We start from the raw sequence: 23022 nt of genomic DNA, 5'->3' as shown, positions 1-23022 counted from the left end.
TTTTTTAAACGGTTGTTTACATAAATGTGTACAATCTATAAATTAGTATCAAACTGGAAAGCAGGCATTGTGAATCGATGAGAAAACTTAAAAGAAATGGAAATACTTTTATTGATTTTCTTTGGATTTTTAATATCCACCTCAGGGGCTTTGAGTAAAAGCTGCTTGAAAGATACCGATTGTGAAAATCATCAATTTTGCTCAATAAATAAATGTAAAAATGCTTGTGGTGCAAAAACTCCATGTGCAGTAAACGCCGTTTGTAAGGTACGATGTATTTTTGTTATTTTTTAGTGTTGATGGTTTTTTTTTACGATTCAGTTTTTTCAAACATATATTTTCAAATTCATATTCAAGGGCAAATTTCATGTGCCACTTTGTACGTGTGCCAAAGGATACGTCGGTAATCCATTTCTTGAGTGTATTTCGATGGTTGTGATGCATCAACATTTGAATAAACCCAAACTAAGACGATCATTCAGTGCCTGAAAATAGATCCTTATTACACGAAAAACTACATCACTTTTTTTTTTTTTATTGAAACTGATTTTCATTTTTATTCAATACTTGTTCAATTTTATTCTTTTATTCTTTCTTGCAGTTGTTGTTTTTTTTTTTTTTACAATTTCATACATAAACGATAAGTTTTTATATTTACACTCCTATTAAAAAAATGTTTATTCCTAAAAATGATAAGTCGGAGTAAAACGTCATAGAGTAGTTCCGCTATTATGATTACTTTTTACGAGAACAAAAAAAGAATGCACAAACGAAATAAATAAATTAGGATTTTGTGGCAAACAACATAACATATCTAAACGCAAAATAATTTAATTTTCGATATATCAAAATTCGTGATTTTGTATTAAATAAATTGCAAGAGTGATTAATTTGGAAGTAGGTTTTGTATTGGAAGTAATGATATAAATTTAATTTTTCTCTGGGAAAGCATATCCAATTTAATTATTGATATATTTTGTCCACCTGTTTCGTAAGTGATATTTACTGAATGAAAAATTCAGTGTGCAGAATACGTTTATCAAATATATGGCAGATAGAGTGAGTTGAATACAGTATACACATACACATACAATTTTATAGTATTCACGACAATTTTTTTGCTCGGAAAATTTTATAATTTACAATTTTAATGTTTAAAAACCAAAATGAATACGAAAGAAACCTTTAAAATGTGATAAATTTATTTATAATGCGAACTAGTTATAGTTTACGAAATGTCAGCATACAAGTTGTATTAGGTTATTTTAAATGGGAATAAATGCAGCCAAAATAGAATCAATTGGGTATATTATTGACTGAAGGTGATTGGCCCACCGTCTTTATGGTTGTTTGTTATAATAATATTAATAGTAACGATCGGAGTCGGAGTTTATTGCGATGGTTTTGCTCTTTGTATGTTTGAGTAGGCAATTTATTGCGTTTATACAATTTTTGTACTTTATTTTAGAATTCGTCTCTCAATGTTAAAGTGCATTGAACTGCCCCTCGGAAGGAATTGTACAATGTACATGCATTTTGGCCATTTCAGAGAAGATTGCGTATAGTGTGAATTATGACAGTTGAACGTAAAAAAATGCATACGAAATGTATGTTACTTGAATTATGTGTATAACTGCCATGATTCAGACTTTTATATTGAAAATCTTTTTGATCAAAAATGTACTTTATAAAAAAAACAATTCATTCAAAAACTCACAACTCACGCTAATTGAATAAATACTTGTTTACTGCCTATATTGAACCATTGAAGCAATGTTTTTGTCAATGCCGGTGGTTTTTTTCTCTCTTCTCTCATTTCTAATCCAACGGTGTATTCGTTAAATTTGTTCAATTGTTACAATTCTACACAAAATTACAAATCTCGATATGTCCATTCTCTTAACGGATCAAAATATGTTGATTGGATTCTGTTCAAAAAATATTCTTCTGTTTCTTTCCCTCTATTTCACTGTTTTTTTTTTGTCTAAATTTGTTGCTATTGCACTCGTTGTTCTAAATGCCAAAAAATATGTATATACTGAATGTTATGGAAAGTGTTCCTGTGTGTTATGGGATTTTAATGTAGATGTGTCGTTTGCATTTTCTCTTCTTTTTATTCTCTTTATCTATTTCTCTTAGTGCGTAGTAATATACACCATGACTGTATGAGTGTTTGTGTGTGTGCTGTACTGTATTGTGTAAGGTTGTTAGCAACATTTGCTCTTCTTTTTGTACAATCCTTTCTTGCCTACTTTGATTGGTTCGTCATTTTCTTGCTTATTTTGAACGGATTGCAGTTTGTGGTACAATACTTTTTTTGTAATTGCAAGAAACATTTCTTCTACATTCAGGTTGTCTTTGGCTGATGTTTCGAACAATTGAATGTCCATTTGTTTGGCAAAGCGCTGTGCATCCTCAGTGATGACCACTTTCTGGTTTGGATCATCGTTTTTATTACCAACTACAAAAGATTAATAAAATGAAACGTTTATTGCATTTGGTTTTTTTTTTCATCATCTTCTCGCTTAAGGCCATACATTTCTTGCCTGCAATTTCATATTGGACAAAGCCAATTCAATTTTATTCTTCGTTTGAATTGAATTTTTGTTTTCGCAACAAAGAGTTTTTTTTAAATAAAGTGATACCACGAGATCGAAATTATCTAATGTTGCATTTCTTTATTAAACGATTTTAATGATTATTTACATTGAACGTTTTTAGTAAACAAAATTGGCTTCATTGCCGTTTTTATACACATCATATAAACGAGATGTGTTTTGACGGCATAACATACTTTTGTTTTTGCTTAACAAAACATACGCTTGCACATTCGTTCAGATGAATGTGTAATATAAACAAATACGGAAAACTTAATACTCTCTTTACATGCATCGAATAGAGTAGATGAGATGGGAATAAAAGGAACAACGCATGAAATTGAGCCAAAAAAGCGTAGCGGATGTATTTCATTACGGAATGTTTAATTTCATTATTTTTTCTATTTGACTTCTTTTGCAATTCATCTATCTCAATTCGCCTACGGGCTCGAAAATTCCAATTCGAGTGAAAAAAACGTATACACTGAACTCATTCCTTATGCAGAATAATGTTCGCAAAGTAATAAGAACAGTTTTTGTGATAAAAATGTTGACGTCATGTGTGCTTACGAATTTCGTACTATGCACGGAACTTTTTTTTCTTCTTTAACTTGTGATAATAGCAAACATGTGCACATCTCTTTTTCCTTTGTTCGATTCAAAGCTTAGAACGATTATTATAAAATTTACGTTCTGTAAATTCAATCATTATTTTAAGTCTTTCAATTCAAGCGAAGGACAATTTGATTTTGACTAATGTCACTTCATTCGATAAAATATTACCTAAAACTTTATTGACGACATCACAGTTATGTTCAATTTCTTGAAGCCAGCGCTTCACGTTGGCAAATGATTCACCGTTTGTGACGTCATATACTATAATAACACCATGTGTGCCTCTGTAGTACCTATACAACAAAAGAAATGCGAAAATAATTACAATTTTATAGACGAAAAGAAACAAAGAAACTGAAACGACAACATAAAAAAAAACGCACAAACAAAGGCGAGTGAAAGAATTGAAAGTTAATTGTAATTGGTTTCGCCGTAGGCAAAATTAATTTCGAACAATGCTTTAACGATACATACGTGCTAGTGATAGTTCTAAAACGCTCCTGGCCCGCTGTGTCCCTTTTTTGATGCAAGTGAAAAAGAGAGAGAAAAGAAAAGAATTGACAAAAAAAAATTAGTTTATTTTCGGCATTTGTTAGTTAGTGTGTTTCACAGAATAGTTAATCATACCATATCTGCAGTTTGACACGTTTCCCTTCAATATCAACGGTTCGTATTTTAAAATCGACACCTATTGTCGTTATATAACTATTTGAAAATGTGTTATCCGCAAAGCGAAGCAGTAAAGATGACTTGCCAACTCCTGAATGTAAACGAAAAAAAAAAAATAATTAAAATCCATTCGATCGGACATTATATATAGGAACAATTAATCTCAATTTAGTATTCAGAAATGTGTTTTATCGCCATGGGTTTTCTCATCTTAAATACGTATGTACATTTCTTCACTTTATGTATAAATTGATTCCATAGCGTTCTTTAGTATTAATTTGGTGATATATCCGGCATCAAACATAATTTAGAATAATTTTTATGGATGCACACATAACAGACATATAATATTTTCCTTTAAAGACTTGAACCGACCTAAACCAGTGACGCAGACGAACAATTGAAATGAAAGCCGCGCATCGAATGAGCTCCCGGAATGCAACACACGCTTAATCCAATTAAAATGTTATGTGTACTATATGCCGAACAAAACAACGCACATTCCGAATTAATTTGTGTGGTTTGAATTGATTTTCAGCATTGTATATGCGGTGATATATGCGTTGGATTTTTTCCCATTTCTGTATGTTGATAAGGGCATGACACGAGAGCACGAATATTTCAAAAGAGAGAAAATCCACTTTTTTTTTCAAATGTATTCCAATTTTTACGCATTTATTTATTATTATGCGATATAAGATTTATGAATTACATGAATTTACATTACTCATGATAAACGAGCTCGCTATATGAGTCCATAAATGCGATTCAATATAAATTCCATTTTTCGGAATTGTTGTGTTAAAATTTCATCAGAACAACTATGAATAAGCCGTTATTTTTTTTCATAGTAAAACTATTTTTGGTCAATTATGTTTATAGCAGCCATATGTTCCATAATAATTTAAAATAGCTCGTATTCTTCTCTCTCGTACTGTCGATAAAAATCGTAGAAAATAAATGCTACACACTAAATTTACAGCCCAATTTTATTTGCGCAATTGAATTGAAAGGAAAAAGAGATTAAAAACAGTGAAATCTGGACAAAGAAGACGCATCGAAGCGAAACGGAATGGTTGATAAAATCGTTACTTTGATTCAAATTAAGTCAATAAAATCCAAGCGAAAACAATATCAATTACCACGTGGTGTGTCACGAATAACTGGACAAACGAAAATGCATGAACAACGAACGAGATTGAAAGAAGAAGACAGAGAAAAATGAAGATTTCTTCTTCACAAAGAGAAAAATTGAAGTGTCGTTGTCGTCATCGTAATAATAACAAAAGCCGCAAATGGTTAAACAGTGTGTATTTAGTTCAATAAGCATTGAATAGAATGCAAAGTGCCTGATGCTGTGACCCTTTGTAAATACAATCTAATAATAAAAAAATAAAGAATCGCATCAATCGCAACACAACATTCCATAATAATATCAATTTACGTGTTCCCATTCTCTTTTCTTTGCTCGTCTCTCGTTACGAAGTCAAAAATTGTTATGTGCGCTGTTGCTATTTGCTATTTCAAATTCGTTCAGAATTCAAACCAAGCAAAGTATCTCAGTGTTTCTCTATCTTTTTCTCGCTTAATTGATGCATCACACGAGCTATATTGTGTGTGTTGTCAGCTCAAGTGAACTGGACGGTTGAGCTTATGATTGCAAAAACGAAAAACAAAACACCCACAATTGAAATGGAAAATGAAAACAACCATTTTTGCTTATATATGCGTTTATATGCAAAAGAATGCATTACGAGAATGAAATTTAAAGCCAATATGATGACACGTTTTATATATTAATGTAAGAGGATATTAACAAAATCATAAATCTTATAATCGATCAAGAAAGAGAAATGATATTCTTCCAATACAATTATCAATTGTCGATGGAAAAAAAAAATCACATTTCGGCGAAGTGAAATTAGTTATCAATGTCGTAGTCGCTTGTCTTATTCAATCGTACAGAGTGTGTATGAATCATCGCCAATGCATTTTATACTATATAACAGTCGCGCGTTTTGGTACATGTGACTAAACGTGCTGGCGATTTGATTCGATCGTTGTGTGTTCTTTGCTTGCACATTGTTCACATGAGAGTAGTGAAAATTGATTTTTTAGTTACGTTACGTGGTTCAACCATATATGGGTCCATGGTTTTAGTTTTTGAAAAATATGTACTCATGTCGTTCGTAAAATGGAACACACACACACAATGAAAAAGCAGCGGAAAAATGTTTAACAATGAATTTTTGTCGTTGCGCTTATCAAGGGCAAACACAAAACCATACATTAAAATTCTTTACACTTTACATACATTACGATAAATTTTTTGTTCAATGTCTCACAACAACTGTTGTCACCGCCGCCGATAACTTAACTCAAAATGAATGAGTATGTGAAACTTAAAAGATTGTATGTTTGTGTGCGGTATGTTATATTATGCCACTAACAAAACTGTGTAATTTTTGTGAATGTAAACGATACAGATTATAATTGCTAGATCATTTTGTCTGTCAATTCCCTGAAAATAGCATGAAATATTAGCCAATGAAAGAGCGAAAGAGACAGAGTGTGATTTGACGACGGTCGATGGGTTCGAATGTGCGGGCAATTAATAAAGCAAATGTTTTAACATTTCAACTTTCAACAAGAACCAACAAAAAAAACATAGAATATCAAAAGGGCATATCCTGCTTTCATTGTACAGAACAAAAAAATCCAAATTTTTGACTATTTCAGAGAGTGAGAATCAATATTGACATAGAATGAAGAAAGATACATCATCCGGTGTATTCTGTTTGAATGCGAAATCATCGATTCAACAATTTGTATACAAATGGAATTATGAATATGCGGTTCGACGAGAGGAAAATGCGATAAAACACACTACTGGAAAAAAAAAAAGAAAAAAAAAATAGAAAAGAACAAGGCAAATGCCTCGCCCACTCACCGCTGTCTCCGATTATGAGCAGCTTGAACAAATGATCATATGCACCTGCCATCGTCTCTTGTTTTATTTGTTTTTTCTTCTCCGGTTCGAATGAAAACTTTTTGATTTATTTTCTATACTATCGCCTTGTACAAAAACTTAAGGATATTTTCTTCCTGAAAATATTACCGTCGTTGATGATAGTTTGCGCAAATTAGTTTTCACAGTGCAAAAGAAAAATTGCTGATAAATTTTGAGTGAAAAATCCTTGTCGTTGCCACTAAACAGTCAAATTCGCTGATTCGCGATTTTTTTTTGTATATTTATTATACGTGTATTTTTGTTTGCTTGATTTTCATTGGCATCGGCCCCGACACACCACTCAAACGTACACAAGTTGCGATTGTTTGATACAGTTTTATCGATGTCGATATATGTATATATTTCAATTGTCTTGGTACCTCTGTTTTTCTATTTACACATGCACTCAATTTTGGTATCTCATTCGCCGAATAAGAACTCAATTCTGAATTTTCACTCTTGCACAAATTTATTTGAGTTTCAGTTATTTCAATATATTTTCGTACATTTGCTTGACCTTTTCGCTTTTTTTTTATTTAATCATCATTTCCTTTTTTAATTCGTTAAAATCACACCATACTCAGTCTTTATTTCGATGTCGATGTTTCAAAGTGATGAAAAAATCGGTATTTCCTTTCAGTATGCACAGCTGATTTAAGTTTGATTATTTTTTTCTCCAAAGTTAAACCGACAGATGAACAGAAACAAATATTGTTGTAATATCCCGAATTCAATAATTAATTGGCAAATTACATTCGTTCTTTTTGTACACATAAACGAAACAACATCACACATACAACATATATTTACGACTACGAGAGAAACGATTGACGGGAAGACATTTTGACGCAAAGAACGGCACACGACTGACACGACAAAGCTTATAATACAAAACCAAATAATCAGCGAACGAACCACAAATTTATTACTCACATATGCGTTTGGATGCCTTGGAACACATACGCAACGCATCAGCACATACGGTGCTCTAGTACGTTATATTTTTTTCGTTTCTTTTAAATGACTCAACGCATCAAATGCTATTGAATGACAGATCATTGTCGAATGTATACGAAAGACAAGTTTAACGTCAACATAAATGTCATTTTAAATGGTATGAGACGTTGTTTTAAGAGAAGAAAGACTTTCGTTAAAAAGTTGTGTCTGAAATAATGAATTTTTCTCTATATTTTAGGCTTAAAGTTTTGAAAACATTGAACATTTCTTATGAATTATTTAAGAGTTTCTTTTCTACAATATAGTACGCAGCCTCTCGATAGGGATTTCAGAATTCAAACTGAAATTTGTTTGTTTATGGGTTTTATTGTTTAAACTTATTATTGAATGTTAAGAATGAAAAATCTACCTAAATCAAGCGGATATTTTTCGGAAATTGACGTAAATTGTTTGTAAATGAATATTTCTCTATTCTTTCGAAAGTTTTGAAAATTGTTGAAAAAAGCCGCTAGTTTGACAGAAAATAACGCGCGTATTGCTGTTGGCTTGTTGTTTTTGACAGAAGCTGTCAAAGAAGGAAAGCAATGTTCGTTTTATGTCAAATAACCGTATAGCAGCACATATACGAACACACACACACGCACCATCAATGCTGTCTAACGCTCTTTTAGTTGCTGAAGCAAATATGCTTTTGACTTTAGTTGTCAATTTTGAATTTCTGTTCCGTCTTTCAAATACACTCGTATTCATATTATATACAGTATAAAATACACATCCGAGTTGAGGAGCAAAACGAAGGTTTTGTGTTTGACTTTTTGGAAACATTTCTACAATACAGCTTCGTTTAATTTAATTGCTGGCAATTTATTTACCATTTTTTAGTGCATTTAAATATTGTATTTATCGAAATCTCTCTATATGCCGATAAAATTGATAGAAAAAAAGAAGGAATAATGTCGAAAAATGAGTTTGATTTTTGTTCATCGGGTAGTTTGATGCCAGTAAGTAATAATAATAATTTCAAAAGGGAATATTATCATAAGTTTTCTTTGTTTGCATACGTTCTGAATCCGTTGAATAATTAATTGATATTACCTTGTCTTGTTGTACACACATAAATAGCTGATACAGGCATTGATTCGGCCACCAGACAGTCGAGAAACATCACGCCAAGCAAATAAAAAGCAACCGCATCCATATTATCGTCGTCCGGGACGTGGACACAATCGAGACTGTTGTGATGCGTGTCGCGAAGGTGGCGATTTAATTTGTTGTGACAAATGCCCCGCGAGTTTCCATCTAACGTGCCAGTAAGAATATCATCTTGAAATGTTGATTTTTTTTTTAAATAAATGCACTCACCATTTTGTGTATCTTTTAGCGATCCACCACTATCGGAGGAGGATATACCGGCTGGCTTGTGGCTATGTCATATGTGCACCATGTTACAAAAACAACGAACAACCAATGCAACTATGATGATGAACAATGAAAATCAAAAATTTAAAGACTCACGACCATCGACTCCGAATTCAAGCGATGGTAGCAAACAAAGGGCCGTTCCGAAACGTTATGCATCACGTGTATCATCGTGCAGTGAAAATAGTTTGAGTAGCGATCGAGATATTAATATGAAAATTTCACGTAGTATAAGTGAACGATATAGTAACGGCACCGTACCGACTGACAACTATGAAAATATACCAACAAATATTAGCGAAAAAGGTGAAAGTGATGAACAAACACCATTCGTTGAAGTGACAGCAACCACAGAGGTGGTACAAAGTGATGAAACTGGCACTGCACCGTTAACAGAAGTGATAACGGAATTGGAAGAGCCAACAAAAGATACAGACGACACACAAATTGTAGCCATTTTTAACGATAATTCATCTGAAATGGAAAATATGGAACATAAACAAGAGTCTCAAGCAGAAAACACATCAAACATACTAGATAATTGTAGCGAAAACGACACCGATAAATTAAATGTCGATGTTGACAACGATGATAAAGAGAAAACAGTACAAAATGGTGACGAAAATGTGGTCGATTTAAAAACACCGTTGGATGAATTGATTCGAGCCGCATCTATATTGAATCCAAGACAATTCGAATTGCCACGTGAATTGAATATTTTTCCACGATTTCCAGGCGACGAAAAAGGTGAATCAAAACTGTCAAAATAGTTAAATTTATTTATTTTTTTCAATTCAAAATGTGTCAGTTTGTTCTATTATCAGCAAATGTTTATTTAAAAATCTATGCTTTTTTTAGTGTCAAATGAGTCGAATAAATCAAAGAATAAGAACAATAATCGTAATGGACAAAATCGTGTTCGACATGAATTGGATTCTCAAGGCTTGGTTCCATTGCCGGCGGCAACGTGTTTCTACTGTCGTAAATCGTGTAAAAAAGCACCGTTAATATCATGCGACTATTGTCCACTATTCTTTCATCAGGTAAAACAACAACAACAACAAATCATTTGCAGTTGCTTTAAATGTCACTGTCAATATCAAGCATGGCATTTAATTGTATTTGAATAATTATTGTAGGATTGCTTGGATCCACCATTGACTGCTTTGCCAACAACGCTTTGGATGTGCCCCAATCACCCAGAACAATATGTGGTTAGTATTTTCATTTCATCAGGGCAATTTTCAAAATGTTAAAACAAATTCCAAACGAATTTCCACAGGACTGGAAATTAGTGACGTCAATATCAGCAACGGAACGTATCAAACTATGGAACGAATTTAGCACGTGTGCCGATCATGAAACTATTAAAACGGATTTCTTGCGACGCATACACCGTAAGAATCCACCGTTTCGATTTAGGGTAAAGCCAAAATTACGAAACTGTGCCGAAATACCTACAATGGTTGAATTCCATTATAAAAATCCGCCGCCATTACTTCCGTCACTGCGTGATGTCTTACGTTGTGAGCGCGTTTATCGCAATCACGGTCTTCCACCGGTTGTAAATGTTCCCGATGTTTATAATGTTATTGACAAAGACCTGTTAGAACTTAAAAAAGCAAATGAAAAAGTCCGGAAATTCGAGAGAAGCATTGAACAAGAATTAAACGATCCACCGAAAAATGTAGATGGCAATGACGTCGCAGAAGAAGTGAATGGATTGATTGAAGTAAAAGAGATGTCAGAAGTTGAAGTGATTGAAAATATTGTTGAAACAACTCCGATGGAAAGTGATGAAAAAATTATTGAAAAAATTGAAAATAAATCGTCAATCATTGAAGAAAGTCCAGCGATTGCTGAAAATGGCAAGAAAGACCAACCGCTTGTGAGTAACGATGCTTTAAATCAACTGCCAGATTCAATGGCAAACGATGATAATACGAATAAACAAAAATCGAATCGTAAACGCAAACGGAATACGAGTACAAAAGGTTTTGGCGCCGAATGCGATGATTTATTGGAATTGTCTGAAGAGGTATTCAAATCAAAACTATCGAATGGTACAAATGGCACAATTTCACGTGAAATAATCGATGAACAATTAGACGGTCTTGATAATAATGTCATCAAACGACTTGCGCTTGTTCAACTTCAACAAATACTCAAAGAAAGCCCGGATTTGGTTGCAAAATATCAAAATGAACATGCTGACAAAGCGATTAAAGATGCACTCAAAGCTAAACCGGTCAAAATTACGCTTCCTAGTCAAATACTGTCGAAGAGTGACATTGCTAAAATTGCTCAACAATTCGCTAGCGATAGCTCATCGTCCGACGAATGTGAAAACAATGATCCAGCGTTTGCTGGTGTTGGTCATCCAATTCCTCCGTTTCCAAAATTGGATGTACGTACATTTTTTTATGCGAACGGTTTCGAAAATATTCCCGATGATAAAGAACGTGCTCTGGCTATCGCAAAACGATTGGAAAAACCATTATTTGAATCGAAAGTTCGAGCTCGAGCGGTTTTAACACCGGTTGGTGACATATTGGCTGGCAAACAATGGTACACAAGCTCAAGTTCAAATGACAACAGTTTATTCATGCGATACAGAAATTTGAAAATTGGATCTGGACCCGGTTGTGATCTTCAAATGAAAAACGCACACAATTGTGTTCGACTATCGTTACATCATGCAACTATTTTCTACGATGAAGTAAGAGTATAGAACACTCACGTTTGAGATTTTTTTTTTTAATAAAATAATATTTCCTTTTCGGCTGTTAGGTAACAAAATCATACGAACTACTGAATTATTCGGAACACGGCACAGAAGTGAATGGTCAAATCTATTCGCTGGATCTAACAGAACATCAAGAACTCAATGAGAATCGATTGCAGGATATAAATGGGTTTTATAAAAATATTCGGGATATCATTGATAAAAAGCGTGGCGTTAATCGAATCCAATATGGTCTGAGCAAAAATGCTAGGTAAATCATTGAATTGAATGAGATTGAATCAATTAATAAAAATTAATCATAATTTGTTCATTTATTTTGTTTTTCAAATTTTTCGTCCACAGAATGGCTGCACCAGAACTGCCAACTTGTAAGTGTAAAGCGTATCCGCCGTTGGAGAAGGGATGGGAAGGTTCGGCAATTCTAACTCATGGCTCATTGATCCGATTCGGTTGTTTGGCCTATGTATTTTCAGTGATTGACAACATCCATGATGAAAACTAAAATTTACATCTCCCCTCCCCCCGAGCATTTCATATAATAAGATTTTAAATATTATTTTGTAAGAATAAGAATTGAAATTTTGAACATTTACCGCACAAAATTGTAAGAAGTCAAAGAATTTGGATATTTATTTTGAGAATGAAAAGAGTGTATTGGATTGTATGTGGAAATATTTTTAATCCATTACTGATTGTACAGAAAAAAAGGCATTTTGCATGAATAAAATAGAATGAAGCATGTAGAATGTATTGTATTAAACGATTGGAAATTTCATTTTGTATCTACTTTGATTATTTCAACTAAATAGACTACATAAATGTAAGACGTCGCTATGCGATTCATATGATAAATAAATAGAATTGATATGTAATAATTAATTAATTGGCAAACATTTTTTTTTCGTCAAAATTTTTTCAGCTATTGATGATTCTCTTATGTATGGGAATCTATGTACATTTCCTAATTCCCTTCGGTACTATCATCCGAAAAGAGAAGTTAAAACAATTTTCAATTTGCTTAATTCGACCGTTCATGTGTCACAGTGGAAACCTTTTCGGCGCCCGGTGGGTTGATATGTATCGACCAATTTGTATTGTTTACGTCTTATGTCGTTCGATTAGTGTTTGAAAGGTCCCATCGCAACAGTAGATACATTGTTCTTCCATCGTATCTACATCGACAGACATCGACAAACGTCATTACAAAGACATACATTTTGTCTGCCAATATTTACATTTTGATTCTTGCAAGCAATGTACTTGCTATGGAAATACGAATGCCATCACTGGATGGATGAATTGAGTCCGTTTTGTATGTTCCGTTCCATCTATTTCTGTGTTCTATCAAATCCATTCGAAAATATCTGTTTTACGTGACAACGCATAACAAAAGAGCATAAATTGGTTTCATGCATCTTCTAATTGAATAGTTTATTCATCGCATGATTTTCCTGTCCCAAAGTGTGAAAATTGTTTTCATTCTCTATTTGACATCGCAAACCCTTGTCTTCGGCAAGTAAAGGATTTTTCGACAATACACAAAGAAATTGTTCCTAAAATGGGTGTAAATTACATTTGAAGAAATGTAAACACGACAAGCATTCTCATTCAGGCTCTGCTCGCTCAAAAGTAATAGACAAATTACCATTGTTGAACAGTTTTTGTTGTGCCATGTTATTGTGTCTTGATGAAATTATATTTTGTTACACGCTGGAAAGTAATAATGATGCACAAAGTTTCATAAAATATTTACAGCTTGTTCCACTAACGAAAACTGCATACACGTAAATACGAATAAATAAATGAAGTGAAACTTTTCGACTTAAAGTAATTTGAAACAGTACATCTTTTGAGATGGGGACACGTTGCACCTTGAAATCAGCTACCAGAATTCCTCGACCGCATGAGATATTTGGCTTGTTTGTGAATGGAACTTGTGATGTTTATGTAAATGTTGAAATATCAAATGTAAGGTATTCCGACTTCGCAAGCACCGCTTTACAAAACTTGAAAACTTTGTCATTGCATTTTTCGTGATGTTCAGATAGCAATGTTTTGGATGGTAAACATGAAAGTACGCGGCCGCGGCCCAAACTTGTCAACGTTTTGCTAAAGATTTGTTTTTTTTTTTGTACTTCTGACTGAATAACAAACGGTAATGTTACCGTGTATCTTCCGGTTGTTGTGGTTTTCCTTTTGCAATGTCTGAGAGTTTTGTATACAATATACATGATGAGACAATCCTTTTACATTAATTATTTATATTCGGCAACAAAGTACAATGATTGAAATCGTCGAAAACTAAAAGAAAGAAGAAAAAATCGCGCATACAGTCATTTTTACGAAGTGAATTTCGAAATCAGATTGTAATTGAGTCTTCAGCTACCAACTTTTAAAACATCAACAACTTCAAGAACTCATTTTGCGCAAGCGGTAGTGTTCCGATGAGTTTCCGGCTTGTGGCGTGCGTCTATATAACTGTTATACAGTTATTGCTACCGTTGATGACATGCAGCGAATCACAGTTGTGATCGCAGGAAAAAGCGTCCAAAATGTTTTCGGCACATTTTACTATAAACTACGACCGAAGAAATCGAGGTGAAATGTTTGGTACGATTCAATGTTTTCAGGTAAGTTTTTGTTTAATTTCATTTCGTTAATTTCAGTGTTTCTTTTTTTGCATTTTGTATGCTACTGTGGTAGTGGCATCACATAAATAACCCAATTTGTTTTGTTTGATTTTGATTGTGGTTTTGTCGCTGATGTAGAACGGATGCACAAAAAAAAAATGATAAACGACTATTGTAAAATTAATTACAAATTTCTTGCGTTTATTTGTGTTTTTTTGTTTTATTAATAAAATCCATTGAATTTGTTTGATTACTATAAATGTGTTATGATGAAAACTTTTTTGAAAATGAGCCTTTTTCTGTGATTGATTACAACTCAACAATCTTGAAAACGATTGCTTAAAGCTTTTTTTACACTTTCTCCAGCATTCAGAAATCATTTAAACATCAGAAAATTTGCAATTATCGACGGTGTAAAAGTTTTATGACAAACGAGAAAAAAAATGTTGAACATTTGGGCATCATTTAGCACATTGAATATGCGTTTTATGAGACTGAGAATTGGCACAAATCCAATGAAATCGAAAATTTACGATGCCATCTACGTTATTATTCACACGACTTTTTTTTTTATAAAAATCTCTGATTAGTCGATTTTACGATCCAATAAAAGTGGAACATTTACCGGTAGACATTTTTGTTCGTTAGAGAGTGAGGAGCGAGCGCTGAAGCTACAAAGTCGATAAAAACACACAGCCGTCGCCCGTGTTTGAATTTTCAACCAATTGTTCAATCTATTCACACAAAAAAGTCTATAAACGACATAAGCATATCCCCAGAAGTCATACGATTACAAGCTGCATTAAAAATTAAAGTAGCTGTAAATGGCAGAGAGAGAGAGAGAGAGAGAAAGACAGAGAAAGCGTGAATAAAAGTGCACGATAATCGGAATAGTTTTGTGTGTACCATTGAATGGGAAAACTTGAGTAAAGCAGGTAGGAGAAAGAGTGCATATATCCCATGCGAGAATTGAACGATTTTTCACGATTAAAACTTTCAAGTTCTGAACTGCGCAATGAAACTGAAATCGCATTACAAAGTAGTGAAATAAGAATTAAATGCAATTGTTTCCTCCTGCAACTTCTTATGACAGTTAAAATAGTTTTGTCGCCATTTGTTGTCAGTTGTGTAGTAGTAACTCGCAACGATCCATTGCGTTGAAAAGTCGAAAACGGGTTGGGTGTGGAAAACAATAGATTTTAATTTGACGTGGTAGAAATGGCGATGGATTCGCAATGGTTCAAAAAACTTTGAATAAAATTTATTCTGTAAAAAAACGAAAAACTTTGATTCCTTATCCTCGCAGACGAGCACCATGAACTTTCGATCCAAAATTTTGAACCATATTGATTTGCAGACAATATGAGAGAAAGAGGGTGGGAGAGAGAGACTAAAGAGTTGAGATATTTCAATGTGTAATAGGTGCCGTGATTACATTCCAGTATGAGATGGAGTAGAAAGCACAATAAACGCCAAATAGCATCTGTGGATAAGTGAGCATGTTTATTATCATATAAATGCAAACAGCACGAATCTACCGCTACCATCAAATTATCATACTTATGAAAGTCATCTTTTTAATCCACTTTAACTTTGTGCACAAGCACTTTTAACCCAGCGGTAGAAATCATCGGATAAAACGAAATGCTTATATGAGATATATATTCAATTTCTTCGAAAAGATTTTCCGCATAACTTAAAACATTGAACCTTTACTACATGTAACCTGAAATTCTTTGTATGGTTTTATATGTGAACGTCAATGTTAAGAAAATCAATGTGCCATCAACGCAAGCGGATTTAAACTAAACTGATAACTTCCAAACATACCGTTAAGAATTTAAATGCAACTAATGTATATATTAGACTAGTAGATCTGTATTGGATTTCCAAAATATACGTAAAACATTTTTTTAATTAATTTCATGTGCACTTTTGTTAATAAAGTTGCACGCTTGAAAATAATCAGCATCGTTCATTCGATGAATTTTGTATGTGTATGTTTGCCGGTCAGATAAATATTGAAATTTCAACAAATCTACGATGAATGGTTCGCCAAATGAAAAAAAAACCACCCACTTTTGGAAGTCCCAAGAATGTAATCGAACGCAAACAGAAGCCACTTTTTCGTATCATCACTTTCTTAAAGCCATCTTCTTTTTTGAACACAAAACTTCGATAATTCCATTTTATATAGAGGAAAACGATAACCAATTTGTTCGTTAATTCAGCCGAATTTGAATTCATGATTCACATTCCGGCCCAAAAAGAAAGTCGAGCTATTGGGTAATGTCTGAAACAAAAACTCCCAAAGGATAGTTTCAAATCAGGCAGAAGCAATAGATTTTCTTCGAATAATGTAAGTTGCTCGTTATCTCTCATAAAATATATTTCCACGAAATTTATTTGGTCCCAGGTTGACTCATGCATCGATGAGATTATTAGCGTTATGAATAATTTTCAAATACGAATCAATCGAATTCGAGAGAAATCGAGAGGCTTAGTTAACAGCATTAACTGTTTATCATATAATAAAATCGAATGCAATTTTCTCACTGTTATCGCTGTAGTTGATAACAAAAAAATCAGCTTTGTAAACGAAGTAGAAGTAATTTTAAAAGATTTATCATTGTCAGTTTTTCCTCTCGATGAAAATCGTTGCCGTAAATTGTTTTCTATTCAATGCACAAATAGTGTTTTGCTATCAAGTGGATTTGTAAACAAGGTGAGATGTCGAAATTGGCGTAAATAAAAAGAACATTGTAAATTCATTCTGATAATTTAAATTTTACTTTGAACATTTTGATTGAACTTTTTGCTCTCTTGAACTCCACGTAAAAGCATGTATATTTGTGTGTGATTGTTTGCGTTGAGAGAGCATAAACTTAGGTACCAAAATGAAATTGCAATAATTGCTTTTAGTAGATCGGTTTGTCTCTATTTTGGGAATTTCGTTTTTGTCCACTGGCAACATGGCACACTGAATCGAAGTGAAAATTAAAATCACTTGGTGGTAAATTCACGTCTGTGTAAGTTCATGTTTTTGTGTTCCGTAACAATGCACAATATCTAATTTAAGGCAAATAATTACAGAAACCAAACAGCAAAGTGAGTTTGGTAGAATTCAAAGACATATCTAGGATAGCATACACTCGATTGCGATTTTCTGAAATAGTTTTTGTCAGCCCGAATAATACCGAATAATACCGATGGAATAACCAAAACTGTGTTGTTATGTTTTCGGTAAGTTGGTTTAACTATGGTGCTTACATTCACAGCAGTTGGTCCGGATCCAGCTTTTTCCCAAAATTATATACTCATTCTTAGAATTTATTAGACGGCCAAAGCGATGAAACTATCGAAATATAATGCTGTAAATTGACTTTACATCTTCTTATTTCACCTTCAACCACATTTCGTATTTTCCAAAATGCTGAACCATCACCAGCAGCAATTTATTATCAAATTTCATTTCGAGAATAGTTTTCATTAGTATAATTTTCTTATATATCCTTTCGTTTGCTAGTATTTGAACCTTATAAAATACTTACTTCCTTTATGAATCTTCCAAATCCATAATCGGTTTTATGTTTTTAACCTTTTGCAAAGTGGTTTCTCGCTTCCTTTTTATTGATGTTATGTTTTGCCTGCAACGAACTTTTTTTTTCTCTTGTTGTTCATCTTGAAAATTTTCGCCTAATTCAACCACATCATGAAAACCGTAATCGACTCAAGAAAACGATCCTAACATAATAACATGAATATATTTTGGATTTTGTTAAATACATGAGGAAAGGTGTGCACTACAAACCTTCTCACACATAATCATGTTACCTTACGTAAAAGCGCTTAATTCCACGTCTACAACTATTATTAAATCGTTATTACATGGACTTGAACTGAAAAGAATCCCCATGTACCGTGTCTGATAAAGGCAGTTTGTGAAAATGGCGTTTATTTATTTTATTCTGAACAAACGGTATTAGTGTTTATATTGTCATTATCATAGCCGCATTAATGCGAACCATAAATTGTCTAATGCATTTGTCCTTTCTCGTTTCGAACAAAACGGAACATTTTCAATTACCGATATATTTGCATACTTAAAACCGTCTGATTCTGATGAAAAAAATTGAACCGGAATTTTGGATAGAAAAATCGATTTTCGGCCCCGGAACGTAAAATGGGGTCGCTCTAAATGTTCATACCGTTAAAATTGTTTTTATGTCACACATTTAATGGATCGATATTTTTGCCAAATCTAAATTAAACCCTTTAACATTATACCATTTTCTCGTTGTGTACGTCACGACAATGAAGCCGTGTGGAGCTGAAGCTGCTACAAGCATTTCACATTTTGGAAGAATGAAAGCCATGTGTGACGTTTAACATTTAATTAAGTCAAAAGTAAATTAATAGACTTTAGTGAAGGAATGTCATTCGCTGGCAGCAAAGGAAAGCCCACATCTTTGGCATACGCAAAACAATGGTATAAGCAAAAACCATCATCGCCATCCACATGTATACATTTAATGGAAGATGACATTCATAGGAAAAATAAGCCGGATTCATTTTGAGGCTTAGTAAAACACACAAGAAACTGGTGACGAGTCGTCGCATCCTTAATGCTCACATGGGATCTGCTTTATTTCACGAAAGTGTGATTTATTGAAACATAATTTTAAAATGAGTGGTTTTTAAGACACAGATGAATACATGACTTTCCTCTTTATCGGAATGCTTTAACAAAGTTTTACATTACCACTCGCATGGAAAGTACCTGTTAAATGTTACATCGAAAACACACTCAAAAAATTATTTTTATTTATTTTACAATAATTCTAGCAATCTTATGAAATAATTAATTATATATATATATGAGATTTTATCATTGAATAAGCCAATATAGCTCAGATTCTGCTAAAAAAAAACTAAAAAGGATATTACCACGAAATGCTCGTCATGTTTTTCAATACTTTCTTACAACGTTGAACTTACCTTCTTATTATCAACTTTTCAGTTACTCATATAGATGCCAACAGCAATTATAAACTAATTAAAGTTGTATGAACCATTTTACAGTGTTTAGAAAAAAGATTGCACAAGTATTAGCTTTTCGTAGAAAGACCTTTTTCGGGTCCATTCTAGATATATTTTTACCCCTGTACATTTTTTTAAAAATGACATTCTGTGTTTTTCATACAAAAATAAAATTAACACCCCCGTCGTTGATCATCAATTTCACTCAACTTCGAAGTTGATCAGAAGCTATGCTGATGATGAGTATTATTTAAGTTTTTCAGGAAACGACCATACTTATACTTAAAAACTAGCAAGGATTTCATCTAAAAAACTCACGTAGACGTTGACTTTGTTGAAGCTTTATAGTTTCGACGCAGTTATACGAAAATGAGTTTTTATGTTAATGATTGAAAACCTCAATCTTTTCCATGTATCATTCATAAAAATTCCCGCTTAATAAACAACCACTTAAATAACAATTGCGGGAATATGATAGGTTACCATCGGAATGAATTATTTATCATTTAGTGGTGATTATATGCGATGGAATGCAGTTTAATTAACGTCGTTGATATATTCCTTTTCTAGTCATTTTTCCACATGCGTGAATCGGAATATTGGATGATATTTTTGGAACTAAATAACTACAATATAGACCAAAAGCGAGAATAGAAATCACATTTAATTACGCTGCACTATCATTATTCTAATAAGCACTTTAATTTCATAGAGATATTTGAACTAAGTTTGAAAATTAGATGTGCCAAAGTATCTTCTGATAAATAAGAAAATGGATTTCCATTCATATCATCTGGGTAGATAAGCTCTTCTTGTAGAATATAGATTGGTCTATAAAAAATCAATAAACTTTTTTTTGTTGTCAATTGAATCATTTTGGTTTCACATGTCCAAAATTTTAACTCAATTTTGAAAATTAAAACACATTTAATTACTTTTTATTACAAATGCATGTTCAGAAAATGCAAAATCTTTCGAATCTTGTACAAGCATGCGTTTCGTATTTGAAATTAAACTTGTGAGCATTTAAAAGTGGTGTTGAAAACGCGACTGCGAAATGGTATGCAGATAATCAAACAAAATATGTAGTCGAGAAATTATTCCAACATTAATTTTAACATAATTTCATTTAAAACTTATAAATATGCAACAGCAACATCAGCAGCGATGCTAAGGCTATAAGCAAATGTGCATGCAAAACTTCAATACGATTGTAATGAAATATGCGCTATTTTCTATTTGGACAAGTGGTGTACACATAAACTATAGCAATATATATTTTTCAGCAAGTAATTCGTATATGTGAGAATGTCATTTTGAATGAACATACATTTTGGTCGTGATGGAATATGCCCTATGTACTGTATGCGCGCGGAGAGAAGAGAGAGGGAGACACTTATCTTTATTTATTTGCCGTTTTTCCGAAATGGGAAAAACTTTGTCAATGCTCTCAACATAACAAGCCAAACAGATGCAAACAGATAGTTGATCGCAACTTGGTTCAACGTCGTAGAAATCATATACACGAACACGGTTTTCATCGTGTACGGTGTGTTTGTGCATAAGCAATGTTAGCAACATATTGCGGTGCATAAATAAATTAGCATGTGATGCACAATTTCAGCTACAAAATGAAAAAAAAATAAACGTCAAAAACTGTTTGGCCATTTACAAATTGACTGATTCTCTGAATAATTATAATAATATTCATTAAAGTCACATAGTTAAAAGTTTTCACATTTTAATTGGCGTTGCAAGCACAAGTTTCTCGAAAGTTTATTTTGAAGAAAATCACACTTTTTATTGCGAGACAATGCTTGAGAACAGACCTGTACGATCGAATCTCCAGTACTCTGAGTGAATAAAATATCATTTAAATATGTGCTTTTAACTTTATGATATTCCTTTTGATCAAATCTAGACGAATCACTTCGGGCATGTTTATTTCAGCAAAGAACCTTGTCAAATCTATATGGTTGTCTCTGTCCCATGAAAATTCACATTTGGCTAACTTTTTGACATTGATCTTTTTTTGCTTTGTGAAACGAATTCATAATAAATTAATGACACAATAAAACGAAATACTTTCTCTAACTAGAGATGCCAACCAAAACTCCAATTGAAAACTTTCAATATGTCAAATAATTTTTCAATATAAATTAAATGTGTATATCATAAATGATTCGAATAGAAAGAAATATTCGAACACTTCTTTTGTCCAATACTTTAACATTAGCTTTATAGTTGCCACAAACATAGTGTAAATCCGTAGCAAAAACACAGAAAAAAACAACCCAATCTAAAAATGCATATCAAATGGCACTTTTGTATGAAGTTCTTCATTTGTGTGTGTGTTTTGATCGTTCAACCGCGATCAAAAGCAGGCCAAAATACATTAGGATATTGCGCATACAATAATAATAAAATGATATCACATTTATATTTTATTTGTGCTTTGGTTTTGGTCGTTCCAAACAACGGAAAACATCTTTTTCTTGGCATTGGGTGCTTTTTACGGAATGGAAAACAAAAATAGCAAAATCATAAAAGTCGTTTGACAAAGGGAAAATAAAGAGAAATCATCTCTAAACGATAGAAAGATGGATGAAGCCAACGAATATCTTTGGGTAAACGCAACGAACAAGAAATAGTCTGGTTTATCGAAGAAAACGTTGTTATTTGTCGAGGCAAAGGCAAACGTTGTTATTTGTGTGAAGCTTGTAAAGCATGAAGTGAAAAAAAAAAACTTTGGAAAATCGACCACGGCACACAATAGCCCTAGTGTTTGCAATGACGGATTGTACTCCTGGGATCTAATCAAATGTACTCTGCCACAGAGAGAATGAAAGCACAAGAGAAAGATAAAACCAGTGTGAAAGCTTACTCAACGTGTGAAAATAGCCATCTTTTAAAATGTCTTTATCCATTGAACGCACGGATTTTTTTTCGGTCGAAATCGAATGTGAATGAAAGCATTGGATTCCTTTTAGAAGGCGAAATAAAATACTATGTTCTCATAGTAGAAATAAATGCAAAAAAATCCCAACCTTTTTTATCTTTCTCTCTCTGTTTCATACGCACACTTGGAAAACAGGCGATAACAAAGTGTTGCAGGTCAAGGCATAGATAGCAAGTGAAGTTGTGTGCTTACGTTTCCATTTGCGTGTTATTGCCAAAGGAAACGAATGCGAAAAATCATAAAATAGATAGTAATTGTCTATGCTATATACAGTTTTTTTTTGTTCTGAACACATTGAACATTATTTCCCATTGGATTCAAAGGATAGCATTAACAATAGTGACCACATGATACTCTGTACGGATGAACATCGGTTAGAT

General features: G+C 33.0%; 2 protein-coding genes across 3 annotated transcripts; one reads left to right on the top strand and one right to left on the bottom strand.

Moving 5' to 3' along the window:
• Positions 1–682: 682 nt before the first annotated feature.
• LOC116342479 (ras-related protein Rab-35) lies at positions 683–7768 on the bottom strand. The gene is made up of 5 exons (XM_031770113.1): positions 6832–7768; positions 3840–3972; positions 3687–3728; positions 3381–3505; positions 683–2461 (listed from the first exon to the last, which is right to left on the bottom strand). The coding sequence occupies exons 1-5, from the start codon at positions 6881–6883 to the stop codon at positions 2208–2210; spliced, it is 606 nt and encodes a 201-aa protein (XP_031625973.1). The 5' UTR covers positions 6884–7768; the 3' UTR covers positions 683–2207.
• Positions 7769–8535: 767 nt separating this feature from the next.
• On the top strand, positions 8536–12788 carry LOC116342559 (PHD finger protein 12). Of its 2 annotated transcripts, XM_031770224.1 has the most exons (9): positions 8536–8646; positions 8731–8849; positions 8971–9158; positions 9230–10014; positions 10126–10310; positions 10407–10481; positions 10550–11986; positions 12058–12263; positions 12356–12788. In XM_031770224.1, exons 2-9 carry the CDS (start codon positions 8802–8804, stop codon positions 12513–12515), a joined length of 3084 nt encoding a protein of 1027 aa, XP_031626084.1. In that variant the 5' UTR covers positions 8536–8646; positions 8731–8801; the 3' UTR covers positions 12516–12788. The 2 variants fall into 2 exon arrangements, with proteins under 2 accessions (XP_031626084.1, XP_031626083.1); XM_031770223.1 differs by having other exon boundaries at positions 8607–8849.
• Positions 12789–23022: the final 10234 nt, after the last annotated feature.

Source organism: Contarinia nasturtii, unplaced genomic scaffold (assembly GCF_009176525.2).
Source record: "Contarinia nasturtii isolate CC-2019 unplaced genomic scaffold, AAFC_CNas_1.1 Cnas_scaffold_864, whole genome shotgun sequence".
Taxonomy (NCBI): Eukaryota; Metazoa; Arthropoda; class Insecta; order Diptera; family Cecidomyiidae; genus Contarinia; species Contarinia nasturtii.
Note: the sequence above shows the minus strand (reverse complement) of the source record. Positions and strands in the feature narration are given on the sequence as shown.

What these genes read in the sequence shown, in the direction of transcription:
- LOC116342479 (XM_031770113.1), bottom strand. Translation starts at nt 6,883, where the DNA reads ATGGCAGGTGCATATGATCATTTGTTCAAGCTGCTCATAATCGGAGAC. An exon ending in GCTCATAATCGGAGACAGCG is followed by an intron (nt 3,973 to 6,831) that starts GTGAGTGGGCGA and finishes GTTTACATTCAG; the next exon opens with GAGTTGGCAAGTCATCTTTA. An exon ending in CGTGTCAAACTGCAGATATG is followed by an intron (nt 3,729 to 3,839) that starts GTATGATTAACT and finishes GCATCAAAAAAG; the next exon opens with GGACACAGCGGGCCAGGAGC.
- LOC116342559 (XM_031770224.1), top strand. Translation starts at nt 8,802, where the DNA reads ATGTCGAAAAATGAGTTTGATTTTTGTTCATCGGGTAGTTTGATGCCA. An exon ending in CATCGGGTAGTTTGATGCCA is followed by an intron (nt 8,850 to 8,970) that starts GTAAGTAATAAT and finishes ACACATAAATAG; the next exon opens with CTGATACAGGCATTGATTCG. An exon ending in GTCCACTATTCTTTCATCAG is followed by an intron (nt 10,311 to 10,406) that starts GTAAAACAACAA and finishes TAATTATTGTAG; the next exon opens with GATTGCTTGGATCCACCATT.